Raw genomic sequence first — 13,142 nt, 5'->3', positions numbered from 1 at the left:
AAGTGAATTGCTCTGAGAGACTATGTAGTGCATCGGGATTGGCAGAGGACGGTAAACAGCCACAATAACCAGAGAACAGCCACCAAGTTTTACTCTAATGGCTAGCCTAGGCCTAATAAATGAAACTGACCCAGGACAAGTGGAAACTCTTACAGAGGAACTTAAACTGTTTCTAGCATAAATAACCACGCCACCACTCCAGTCATTAACCAAGATTCTGAAATGACAATGACGTCAGGGTCAGAGTCATTAACCCACATCTTTAAAATGTGCATTTTTGGCTCCTAGCATTTATGTAAACAAAACCAAGACCTTTAGCGCGCTATCAGTTGCCATGTTTAAATACAAACTCAAAGTTTCCATTTCCATGAATTAAATTATATGATTCGGCTGGGGTGTACTATGTTCTGATAGCTACAAAGGTGATTTACTGGTGTTTATTTTCTAAGGGTACTAGTTATAATGACTTTATTTCAACCCCACACCCAGGCTGCACAATGTAACTGTTTTCCAGACATACTGTACAATTTGAAGTTTATCACAAGGCACCAGGCCAAGTGTAAGTGATTCAGTCGAGATTATACCCTGTTATCGGCAAAGATGATGTAGGCCTCAATATCTATATATTTTCAAAAGATATTTGGTGAGGTATGGGGCTACAGCAATAGGACTTAATTTCCCACTTGGGAAAACTGATTGGTAGCAACGGTTCACCATGCCCAATAAATATACACAAAGACAACATCAACAGTAACAACAACACTCTAAAACATAGTATAGGACAAGCACAGTGAATAGAAGCTCCAGAGCAAAAGTGTCGGAGTGCTAAAAGTGCATCATTGAGTACTGGGAAACAGAACACACAAATTAAGTGTTGAACACATATGTAAATATGTACAAGGTGCAATACATGCATCCAGATTACTATGTGCCATTAAGCATCCAAATTGCCCTATAGGGGTAAAGGAGACCCAGTGCCTCTTGGCACCCTACAGACAGAAGTCCTGAAACGTGGACCTGAAGGCAATCATTTAAACTCCCTCTGGAATGGATGAAGGAGCCCTCTCAGGGACCTGCCAATCGCAATTGTCCAGAAGCATTTGACTTTGACTTTGACTTTGACTTTGACTTTGACTTTGACTTTGCATGGCATGACCCATGCTACCCATTCTGGTAGAAGTAACATGGGATTAAAAGCACAATGTGTTATCAAAAAAAATAACTTATTGCTGCCTCACAGTTATTTAACTTGAGTACTGTATGTACTCCTATTTTAATCTTAATCTTGTGTTTAGTACTGTTTTACTCTTTCTGTGGTAAATTACAGTTATTTTTCTCCACCCAGTCTTTTTTCAGAGGGTTTTTCCATTTAAACTGCATGAGTTGAATGAATCTACTCTTGTTTGTTCCCAGAATTTCCTATGCTTATCTTTTCTTTCTACCCTTCTTAAGAACAGATAATATGATGCCACATTACATTTCAAATTAAAAACTGCAGCAGTAAATGTAAAAGTAGAAAACCGTACATTTCATAATACAGTACATAATTGCCATTTCACCCTTTCATTTAGGCTATTACAATATGAAGACTGAAAATATAACAGGACAGTGAGACTTTATGGACCTTGTCTAAAATCGTATCTTGTGTAAACAAGGTTAATTCAACAGTCGACCAAAAACTGGGCAGGGCTTGTTTATCTGGAAACGAAACTGAAACAGTAACAGTTTGTCCCGACAGCCACAAGCAAACTGGAAACTGTCCCCATGGATGATCAACTCACTCTGTGTGAGGACAACCTTTCCTGCCCAATATGCTGTGACATCTTCAGGGACCCTGTGACACTGAAGTGTAGTCACAGCTTCTGTCAGGAGTGCTTGCAGAAGTACTGGAAGGACCTGGAAGTTCTGCTGTGTCCCGTCTGCAGGAAGAATTGTTCGTCTGAGGAGCCCACACTGAGCCTGGCCTTCAAGAGTCTCTGTGAGTCTTTAAAAAGAACAAACAGGGCTGTTCAACCTGACCAGCAGCTATGCCCCTTGCATGAGGAGAAGCTTAAATTGTTCTGTTTCGATGACAAGCAGCCTATTTGTGTCATCTGCCACACATCAAAAAAACATAAAAATCATGTGTGTTCTCCCATTGAGGAAGCTGTGGAGGATTTAAAGGTGAGGCTTTTTTCTGTGTCACATCATCCCTTTAAGCAGCACACCACTGAACTGAAATTAGTTCATTATTAGTTATTTATAATATTTTAGTTAATGCATATATACATTTTAATATCATATTCATTTTTATCAGGTATGATTTATTTGTGATTAATTTTGTAATTTAAGTGCAGAAGGAAATGGAAAATGGAATTTCTGATATTAATCAAAGCCTCAACATCCTGAAGAAAACAAAACATGACCTTGAAAACATGGCCACTCACATAGAGGTAGGATAATATGGATGATAAACAAAACTAGACAGGATTAACTAGACAAATGATCTCTCTTTAACAGTGTCATCTTGATCTATGTTTCCAGACTCAGGCACAATCGGCAGAGCTGCAGATTATTCAGGACTTATGTTATATAGGACAAAAATGTTATCAGTTCCTCCGCAAGGAAGAAGAAGCCAAGCTTGTGGCCCTGAGAGAGGAAAAGGAGCAGAAACACAGAGACCTGGAGAGCAGAATAGAAAGGGTTCATGGAGAGATTACTACTTTGTCAGAAACTGTTGACAGAGTAAAAATTCAAATGGAATCCGATGACATCCTGTTTCTACAGGTAGGCTTGACCAAAAGCAGATGTTAATATCGGATGTTTGTATTGGTCACATCATATACCAAGAAAAGGTTTTTATCTGATTTGATCTGTCAAAATTGTTCTGATTCTAACAAGACTGAGCATTCTAGAATACGTATGTGTGATTTTCTTTTTCAGAAGTACTATTCAAATCCCGAGAGGTATGTCTTGTTTATTCTCCTGCCAACTTGTACTACCTTAAGGTAATACAGACTCAATGTGCATGATGAACTATCTTTCAGACTCAAATGCTCAACACCAGAATCAGAGGATTTGTCAGGTGCCCTGATCGACATGACCAAACACGTCTACCCTCTGAATCATGAACTGTGGTTACAGTCATTTCATCAAGCCTGTGAGTGCTTGAACATGTTTCATGTGTATACCGTAAATGATTACTTAAAGTGATAAAAGAATGGTTATGTGTAGAAAGTCATGTGGTTCTATGAAGACAAATATTATGCTTCAGTCATTTACTATTGCAAAATCTTCTCTGCATTTTTAATTACTTTCAATAAAGCACCTGATTAAAGGTGCTCTAAGCGATGCCACACGTTTTTTAGGCTAAAACATTTTATGTCACTTACTACAAACATCACCTAACCAACTGCTAGCTGTCTGTGTCCTGAATACACTGTAAAAAAAATGCGATCTCTGTGGACAGCCCAGGCTCCAAAAACGGCAACAAAAACCACCTGGGCCAACCTAGCCCATAAAAACATAACAAACTGTTCCAGTAAATCACAGACGAGATGCTAGTTTATAGGAGAGTTTCAATTGCATGGGAGCAGCACGGGAGGGAGGGGGAGGAAGTAGCGAGCTAGCTCTCTGTTTTGTTTGAAAGTCAACAGAAGTGACGTTACCCAGCATCGCTTAGAGCACCTTTAATATTGTGAGCTGTAAACATTTGTTGTACCAGTCCATTATCAGGCTGTAGTCAACTGTGATAAACAACTTCCTGTGGTACAAAATACTGGTATCAAGTTAAAAAGGCTGTTTCCTGAATGTATTGCTGAATGTGCAATAAATTATGATTCCCTCCCTTAAGGCCCAATGACTCTGGACCCAAATACGGCCTCATTCAAGCTCATCATTGCCGATCATCTCACTTCACTTACATACACAGAGGAGAGGCAAACAGTACCTGATAACCCAGAGCGATTTCAAATTGGCGTACTGGGATCAAAGGGCTTCACTGCTGGTCGTCACAGCTGGGATGTTGAGGTCGGTGACAATGACAATTGGACCCTTGGAGTGGTGAGGCAGTCAATCCAACGGAAGCAGCTGCTGAAAATGCAACCAGTGAGTGGATTGTGGAGCATCCGTTTTATCAATGGGAAGTACAGGGCTGGTGTCAAGACTCGGGCCGAGCTCAAAGTAGCCGAAAGACCTACAGTCATCAGAGTCCTACTGGATTACGAGGGTGGGGAGGTGTCATTCTCAGATCCATCTGCAAATATTACTTTGTACAGCTTTACTGATGTGTTTACCGAGGAAATGTACCCCTACTTCAACAGTACAAGTTTGAAATGTCCACTGCGCCTGTTTCCCCTAACAGTCTGAAAGAGCTAATAGATTTTGTATCACTACTGTAATAAATGATTGAATAGACCAACAGAGAGCTCTGTCTTGTCACTTTTAAATGAACCAAGTAGGCTTTCGCCATAATGCTCTACAGATGTATGCCTCTCCGTTTACCCATGGCGAGGGACTGAAATGTCCACTGTGCCTATTTTCCTTAACAGTCTGAAAAAAACAAATAGACTTAATTTGTGTATCAATACAATAAATAACTAAATGGATCATCACAATGATGTGCGTGTGAATGTTGTCAAGATCACTTTAGTTGGAACACCATTTATTTTTAAGTCTTTATTTTAATTGTGCAAACTATGCTGATATTTTCTCAAGGCTCGAGTTAATGTGTAGAGACTCTTTTGATACTTCGAGCAAAGTTTCATGTTGTGTCGAGCCTTCTTAGGGCCCTATCAGCGATCTAAAATGCATGGTCACCCGCTAATAGCTTAGGGATTTGTCCAGTCCACATTGGGGGTGGTTTTGTTGTCAAACTCTTATCAAACATCGGACGCCTGGCACAACAAGGCGGTTCTCATGTTTCTTAATCAGTCATGGGTGTGTTTTGGACTTTAAACCAATGAAAATTACATCTGTCATTCCCTTTAACAGCAAGCAGCGCAACTTCAAACAGCGCATCTGTATTTTGATAGTCAGCTGCACATTTGAACGAATCTGCTTGCACGCCTGTTTAGTGGAACAGGTATTCCACTAAACCATGCTTTACTAAAACCTAACAGAGTATAGCCTACATGCATCTGCACTCATTTTCAAAACTTAACACCCCTGGTGTGTGTGTGTCTGTGTCTCAGAGAGAGATACGTTTCATGTGTGTTTCCAGTGAAAATCAAATAGCTAAAAAGAACAATAAAGAATAATTAAAACTGCTTTTGTGTTTACATAATGTATGTAGCATATTTTTTTGTAAAACATTATACCTAGCAGGGTTGAGTATGCTACCCTAAATTGTTGGCTGCACTCCCAAGTTCATATAGGGCCCTGGGAATATAGACCCCAGGGAACAGGTACACTCCTGCTACTTTCAGTCACACAGCAGAGAAGTTACTCTATTGGTTGGATAAGACACCAACTTACATGAAAGAGAGCTGTTGGGATAGGTGTAACTTTCAACAAAGTGAAATGATTATTGAAGTTACATATAAAATTCACAAAATCACAAGCAGCTACACTCAAAGATGTCAGTTCTTTGTCCGTCTGAAGAATTTTTGGGGCGCCACTACCAGATGAACTACGTCTTTCCTGCATAGATTTTAGCCATCTCTACTCCAGTTGCATCTGTAAAAGGGGAAAAGGTAAACCTATAACTGACACCATTTCATAACTGATAAAGAACCCACTGCTTGTACTGTACACTCATTGTTCATGGAATAGTATACCTGTGTGATTACATCTGTACATCATTACATCTATATGGGATTACATCTGATTGTGGTCCCTGGTTCCAATGAAATCTCAGAAATGAAAAAGATTATAATAAAAAATAAAATGCCAAAGGCACAGTGTGGCAGTGTTGAAGCCAGATGAGGGAAAAGACAAAAGTTGTCAGGAGTTGTCAGCACCTTGGAAAGAAAAAGACCAAACAAATATTATCATGTCTAAAACAAATAATTGTCATTAAACACTGTGCAGCACATTTAACCTTAAACTCTGTATGACCTCCCTTATTTAATGACATCGGTCCTAGGAAAGAAATTAGGTAATATGTAACACACCCTCTTATTTAAACTGCAAGATACTAGCACAGTACTGCAATAGCCAAGAGATAAAGTAGGAAGAGAGGGCAGGGTTTACTGTACATGACTAGCTGAGCAGGTTTCCTGGTAAATGAAACTAAAGATAGAGCATTCACAAGCTGCCACAACCAAAGAGCCTCATCAAATTGTCCCCATGGCTGACCAACTGAAGGCCAACCTTACCTGCCCAATATGCTGTGACATCTTCAGGGACCCTGTAACACTGAAATGTAGTCACAGCTTCTGTCAGGAGTGCTTGCAGAAGTACTGGAAGGATCTGGAAGTTCTACTGTGTCCCGTCTGCAGGAAGAAGTGTTCGTCTGAGGAGCCCACACTGAGCCTGGCCTTCAAGAGTCTCTGTGAGTCTTTAAAAAGAACAAACAGGGCTGTTCAACCAGACCAGCTATGCCCCCTGCATGAGGAGAAGCTTAAATTGTTCTGTTTTGAAGACAAGCAGCCTATATGTATCATCTGCCACACATCAAAAAAACATAACAATCATGTGTGTTCTCCCATTGAGGAAGCTGTGGGGAACATAAAGGTGAGGCTTTTTTCTGTCACACAATTTTCCACTGAAATGTGTTCATTGTGAATTATTTACATTTTTCAGTTAATGTTTCAGTTAATGTTATTTTGTGATTTAAGTGCAGAAGGAAATGGAAGACGGGATTTCTGATTTTAATCAAAGCCTCAACATCCTGAAGAAAACAAAACATGATCTTGAAAACATGGTCACTCACATAGAGGTAGGATACTATATGGATGATAAACAAAACTAGACAGGATTAACTAGACAAATGATCTCTCTTTAACAGTGTCATCTTGATCTATGTTTCCAGACTCAGGCACAATCGGCAGAGCTGCAAATTATTCAGGACTTTGAAAAATGTTATCAGTTCCTCCGCAAGGAAGAAGAAGCCAAGCTTGTGGCCCTGAGAGAGGAAAAGGAGCAGAAACACAGAGACCTGGACAGCAGAATAGAAAGGGTTCATGGAGAGATTACTACTTTGTCAGAAACTGTTGACAGAGTAAAAATTCAAATGGAATCTGATGACATCCTGTTTCTACAGGTAGACTTTTATTCAACTGGCAGGCGACCAAAATCAGATGTTAATATTGGATTATTGTATTGGTCATACAAAGAAAAGGCTGATTTTACCTGTCAAAATTGTTCTAGTTCTGACAATACTGAGCATTCTAGAATACATATGTCTGATTTTCTTTTTTCAGAACTACTATTCAAATCCCGAGAGGTATGTCTTGTTCATTCTCCTGACAACTTTTACTGCCTTAGGGTAAAACAGACTCAGAATGCATGATGAATTATCTTTCAGACTCAAATGCTCAACACCAAAATCAGAGGATTTGTCGGGTGCACTGATCAACATGGCTAAATACGTCTACCCTCTGAATCATGAGTTGTGGTTGCAGTCATTTTATCCAGTCTGTGAGTATGTTTCATATGCATTAATGATCACTTTTAAAACATCAGAATGATTAAGTGTAGAAAGTCCTGTGGTTCTATGCAATCAAATGTTAGGATTCAGTTATTTACAATTACTGTACAAAATCCTCTCTGCATTATAAATTACTTTCAATAAAGGACCTGATTTACACTGTATAGGAACACAACATTTTGTTATACCAGCCCAATTGTTAGGTTGTAGTCAACTTCCTGTGGGAATTGTTTTAGACAAAATACTGGCATAAAGCTCAAAAACAGAGGAGGCTGTTCCCTCAATGTATGGCTTAATGTGTTTGCCATAAATTGATTATGATTTCCTCCCTTAAGGCTCAATGACTCTGGACCCAAACACGGCTTCACCCAAGCTCATCATCGCAGATAATCTCACTTCACTTACATACACAGAAGAGAAGCAAACAGTACCTGATAACCCAGAACGATTTCACATTGGCGTGCTGGGATCAAATGGCTTCACTGCTGGTCGTCACAGCTGGGATGTTGAGGTTGGTGACAATGACAGCTGGACCCTTGGAGTGGTGAGGCAGTCAATCAAGCGGAAGCAGTACCTGGAAATGCAGCCAGATAGTGGATTATGGAGCATACGCTTCACCAGAGGGAAGCACCGGGCTGGTGTCAAGGCTTCAATTGAATTCAATGTAGCCAAAAGACCTACAGTTATCAGAGTCCTACTGGATTACGAGCATGGGGAGGTGTCATTCTCAGATCCATCTGCAAATATGACTTTGTATAGCTTCACTGATATGTTTACCGAGAAACTGTTCCCCTACTTCAACACTACAAGTTTGAAATGTCCACTGCGCCTGTTTCCCCTAACAGTCGGAAAGAGTTAATAGAGATTGTGTCACTACTGCAATAAATTATTGGATAGACCTACAGAATGCTCGGTCTCTCTTCACTTTTAAAGCAAAGTAGGCATTCTCTACAGAATTATGCCTCTCAGTTTACCCATGACGAGGAACTGGCCACAGCTGACACTCAAGGATTTGAGGGACCTTCTGGTTGTAGAGCAGCTCCTCTAGCCCTTGAGCCACTACCGTACAGACAGTTATAGTTGACTAACTTAAATGAATGAGTTGACAGTATGGTGAGATATGACTGGTTGCATCATTCTTAAAACACATTAGAAGAATAACTAAACAAGCCCCTGGGAAAGAAAAGCAAACTGCTAAAAAGAACTAAACATACCAAACAGATAAAATACACATTAATGAAACTAGAAGCATAAATGAATATCCAAATCATTTTCAATAAACACTGCACCGTATATAACTTTAAATTATGTGTAACCTGTTACAAAGCCGTTGAGTGGGAGAAGGGAGTGAAAAAGTGTTTGTACATATTAATCAACCTTGTGCAATATCTCATCTTGCATAAACACTTGGGAGTTAATTTAGAGATGACGTATCCAAACAGATTATTCTGTTTCTACAAGTACTACAACTGTATTAACATTTCAATGACAGTGGGCAAAAAATGGGCAGGGCCTGTTACTCACAAAATGAGCTAGTTTATGTATAAATTAAATCTAAACTGTGACACAGTTTTACCGACAGCCACAATCAAACCAAGAAACTATCAAGCTGATCGATTTTTTGTGTCTAAGGCCAACCTTGCTTGCCCAATATGTTGTGACATCTTCAGAGACCTTGTGGCAACTGAAATGCAGCCACAGCTTCTGTCAGGAGTGCCTTCTGCAGTGGCGGGACCTGGATGTGTCCCTGTGTCCCATTTACAGGAAAGGGTGCCTATCTGAGGAGCCCACACTGAGCCTGGCCTTCAAGAGCCTCCTATCTATCCCCCGCACCAGACTCTCCACCCTGGGTGGCAGGTCCTTCAGTGCCTTGGCCCCTAAACTCTAGAACTCCCCCAACCCCTTTGTGACTGTCCATCTCTTCCCTTCTTTGGGAACTTTTGGTTTAATTATCACTTCTCCTCTACACCCAATACATAGCTCCACACATAGCTTGTCTTGTTGTATTGTTATTGTTTTGCTTTGTTATTGTTTGTCTGTCTGTTAATATGCTTTCCTTCTATATGTTAAGCGACCTTGGGTTTGATAAAGGCGCTATATAAAATAAACTTATTATTATATTATTATTAAGAGTCTCTGTGAGTCTGTCAAAAGACATAAGAGAGCTGGTCAACCAGTCCAGCCATGCCCAGGGCCGTATTAACCCAAAGGGCTATAGCGGCTGCGGCCCAGGGCCTCGGCCATAGGGGGCCTCATGTGAGTTAAGTGAAGTGTAAGAAAAATGGCCAAATACAAAAGTACCTGTCAAATGTTTGGTCATAGGAGACATGAGAGTGGGGCCCAAAAAAGAAAAATGCATGCACAAGAAAGCAAGCTTCAGAACTAAAGAAGACACCCAAATTAACAAATCTACCTTAAAAAGCCAGCATGCAGCTGCCAGGACTATCCAGTCTGGCGTTATTGCTAGTACATGTAATGTTACATCTGCTGCCATGAATAAGTGCAGAAAAAGGGCTGTTTAGTCTCCTGATTCTACAATGTCTTGTAAATAAACCCTGTTTAATGATGTCTATATAATTCAACCAGTTGGCCTACAAATACCCATGCCCAGTGCAATTAGTGTCAACATACTTGTGTTTAATAAACGGCACAACCGCCGAAGATTCAAGTTGTGTGATCGCTACTTTGGTAAAACTGCTTGTCTAGTAGGCTAGTCTATTCAAACACACCTGTGTATGAAATGTGCTCTATAAATAAACGTACCTGGTCTTGTCTATGTCATAAAGGAAGTGAGGGGAGGAGGTAATATGGTCACTACATAATACATCCTCTTATGTAAACTGCAAGATCCTAGAGCCTGTATGACTAGCTGTGCAGGTTTCTTAGTAAATGAAACTAAAGCCATGACAGAGCATTCACCAGCTGCCACAACCAAAGAGCCTCATCAAACTGTCCCCATGGCTGACCAACTTATTTTGTCAGAGATAACCCTTGCCTGCCCAATATGCTGTGATATTTTCAGGGACCCTGTGACATTGAAGTGTAGTCACAGCTTCTGTCAGGAGTGCTTGCAGAAGTACTGGAAGGATCTGGATGTTCCGCTGTGTCCCATCTGCAGGAAGAAGTGTTCGTCTGAGGAGCCCACACTGAGCCTGGCCTTTAAGAGTCTCTGTGAGTCTTTAAAAAGTGTGAATACAACCACAGGACGGGATGATGTGTGCTCTTTGCATGGAGAGAAATTGAAACTGTTCTGCTATGAGGAAAATCAGCCCATTTGTGTCATCTGTTATGATTCCGAGCAACATAAAAAACACAAATGCTCTCCTATTCAAGAGGCAGCTCAAGATCTGAAGGTAAGTTTGAGGATTCTGCAGGAGCCATCTGACCTCTCTATAGGCCATAAACATTATTTCTTCCAAATCACCAAAATGTATTGTCTCACTTTCAGATAAAGTTAAGAACAGGAATTGAAGTATTAGAGGAGAGTCTGCTTGTGTTAAATAAGGCAAAGGAAGACAATGAAAAAGTTACCAACATGGTAAAGGTATGTAGACACCTGCATTCTCTCAAATCCAAAACATATAAACATATTTACTGTATGCATCGTCAAAATGTATTAATGCTATTCTACTACACATTCAGACCCATGTGCAAACTGTAGAACAAGAGGTGAGACAAGAATTTCGAAAGTTCTACCAGTTTTTGCAGACTGAAGAGGCTAAATGGATCACATTTCTCCAGGAAATGGAGAAACAAAAATGCAGTGGCGTGGAAAAAAATCTTGCCAAATTACACCAGAAGATTACAAGACTTTCAGATACCATTCAAGTGATGAAACAGGAAATAGAAGAGGAAAACAGTGCATTCCTGAAGGTGGAGTCACAATCCAGAATTTCACTGTTTATGTAATGAGTCCTTCCAGATTTTTTAAGATGTATTTTTGTAGCCTGTTTATATAAGAATTTGCTTGTATGGGATGAATTTCTAATATTTATACTTGACATTTTTTCAGAACTATAGTATGAACAATGAAAGGTGAGGCGGTGTATCTCAATGCACATTTTTATTAACTTTATATTTATTCGTGCTATCAGTGAATGACACAAATATTATTTACCCTAGAATTAAAAATAGTGCTGTGGAGCCTATACGCAAAGTGCCAGAGGTTCATTGTGAAGACATAACACTCCCTGGCTCACTGTTCACGGTGTGGGCACAAATGAAGGATCTTATCCAAAAACGTATGTTTTGCTTATTAACCTCTATATTGTCAATAATGATGATATTAGCATGCTTTATGGATGTTAAATTTGTCATCTCCAAGGCATGGCTTAACTAATTATTGAATTCAAAGACATTCTATGCTTCATGTCAGTCATAAAACATGTTTATTGATTAAATGATCCATGGTCAATTTGTAAAATAACATTCAACCAAAGACTTGATACTTTGCCTGTTTTCATACCTTTCCTTTCTCTCATCAAAGCTCCTGTTATGCTTGATCCACTCACTGCATCCAGCCAGCTCATCATCTCGGAGGGCTGTACAACTGTCACATATTCAAAACAGAGACTGTCGGTTCCAGATAACCCTGAGAGATTGTATGTTGGTGTCCTCGGCTCGCAGGGTTATACTGCGGGCCTACACTGCTGGGATGTTGGGGTTGGGAACAGTAATAAATGGACTCTTGGGGTGATTGAAGAGAATGTGGACCGGAAGGAACTTCTCAAGATGGAACCCAGTGGTAGATTTTGGAGCATACGTCTCAGTGACGGTGTATACAGAGTGGGCGTGAGAGGACAGCCACAAATAGCTGTGCGTTATGTTCCATCGATAAGAATATGGCTAGACTATGACAAGGGACTGGTCAAATTCTGTGACCCACATAGAAACTGCACCTTGTACAGCTACACCTGCAAATTCAAAGAGAAAGTATTTCCATACTTTTGTAGTGGAGATCCCAATTGCCCAATGAGTCTCTTTCCAGGAAAAAGCACAAAGTGACTTTTTGTCTCAATATTGTTAGCCGGACGATAGTAAAACAGATTTAATAAGGAAGTGTTTAAGAACATAATTGTATTGTGACACAAATTGCAAAATAATTTATATTGTCATGGTCAGGGTGTCTGATCTTTACACACATTTAGGGCTGTCAAATAATCTAAAAAAGTTAACTGACTAAGACATTGTTTGCTGTGATAAAATCGTTGTGATAAAATGCAATTCAGCTTTTAATAATTAATGTTTTAATCACAGAATAAATGTAGTTGAAATGAGACATATGCAAAGAAGTAGGCCTACATTACACTAAAAGTCAATTTTACCTTTTTGAACACAGATTGTTTCCTGTGAACTTGCCAACAAGTTTCCAATAAAACCATTTAGGCCATTGACTGTTTGCTTGCAATGCATGTTTCCTATGAGCACTTAAAGAAACACTAATAAAATCCATGATATTACATTAGATATCAGCTTAGATGCCATTCATTTTTTTAAGAAATAATTTCTTTCTCATGCGTTTTGTTAATCTGATGAAAAATTTGCTTTTTGTCCACCAGGTGGGGACAGAAAG

At 39.7% G+C, this 13,142-nt stretch overlaps 1 protein-coding gene across 9 annotated transcripts; it reads left to right on the top strand.

The window, feature by feature from the left end:
- Nucleotides 1-1,534: 1,534 nt before the first annotated feature.
- LOC121697662 (zinc-binding protein A33-like) lies at nucleotides 1,535-12,963 on the top strand. Of its 9 annotated transcripts, XM_042079292.1 has the most exons (7): nucleotides 5,941-6,323; nucleotides 10,593-10,923; nucleotides 11,019-11,114; nucleotides 11,213-11,443; nucleotides 11,583-11,605; nucleotides 11,693-11,811; nucleotides 12,057-12,963. In XM_042079292.1, exons 1-7 carry the CDS (start codon nucleotides 6,205-6,207, stop codon nucleotides 12,572-12,574), a joined length of 1,437 nt encoding a protein of 478 aa, XP_041935226.1. In that variant the 5' UTR covers nucleotides 5,941-6,204; the 3' UTR covers nucleotides 12,575-12,963. The 9 variants fall into 9 exon arrangements, with proteins under 9 accessions (XP_041935228.1, XP_041935231.1, XP_041935230.1 ...); XM_042079294.1 differs by lacking the exons at nucleotides 5,941-6,323; nucleotides 10,593-10,923; nucleotides 11,019-11,114; ... (2 more) ...; nucleotides 11,693-11,811; nucleotides 12,057-12,963 and adding exons at nucleotides 1,535-2,163; nucleotides 2,337-2,432; nucleotides 2,524-2,766; ... (1 more) ...; nucleotides 7,448-7,560; nucleotides 7,906-8,778; XM_042079297.1 differs by lacking the exons at nucleotides 5,941-6,323; nucleotides 10,593-10,923; nucleotides 11,019-11,114; ... (2 more) ...; nucleotides 11,693-11,811; nucleotides 12,057-12,963 and adding exons at nucleotides 1,537-2,163; nucleotides 6,764-6,859; nucleotides 6,953-7,183; ... (1 more) ...; nucleotides 7,448-7,560; nucleotides 7,906-8,778.
- Nucleotides 12,964-13,142: the final 179 nt, after the last annotated feature.

The sequence above is a fragment of the Alosa sapidissima genome, chromosome 22, assembly GCF_018492685.1.
Source record: "Alosa sapidissima isolate fAloSap1 chromosome 22, fAloSap1.pri, whole genome shotgun sequence".
In the NCBI taxonomy this organism is placed as follows: Eukaryota; Metazoa; Chordata; class Actinopteri; order Clupeiformes; family Clupeidae; genus Alosa; species Alosa sapidissima.
Note: the sequence above shows the minus strand (reverse complement) of the source record. Positions and strands in the feature narration are given on the sequence as shown.

Coding starts and splice junctions, on each gene's coding strand:
- LOC121697662 (XM_042079292.1), top strand. CDS start 6,205: ATGAAACTAAAGATAGAGCATTCACAAGCTGCCACAACCAAAGAGCCT. Junction 11,115..11,212: donor AAGTTACCAACATGGTAAAG/GTATGTAGACAC, acceptor CTACACATTCAG/ACCCATGTGCAAACTGTAGA. Junction 11,606..11,692: donor TATAGTATGAACAATGAAAG/GTGAGGCGGTGT, acceptor TATTTACCCTAG/AATTAAAAATAGTGCTGTGG.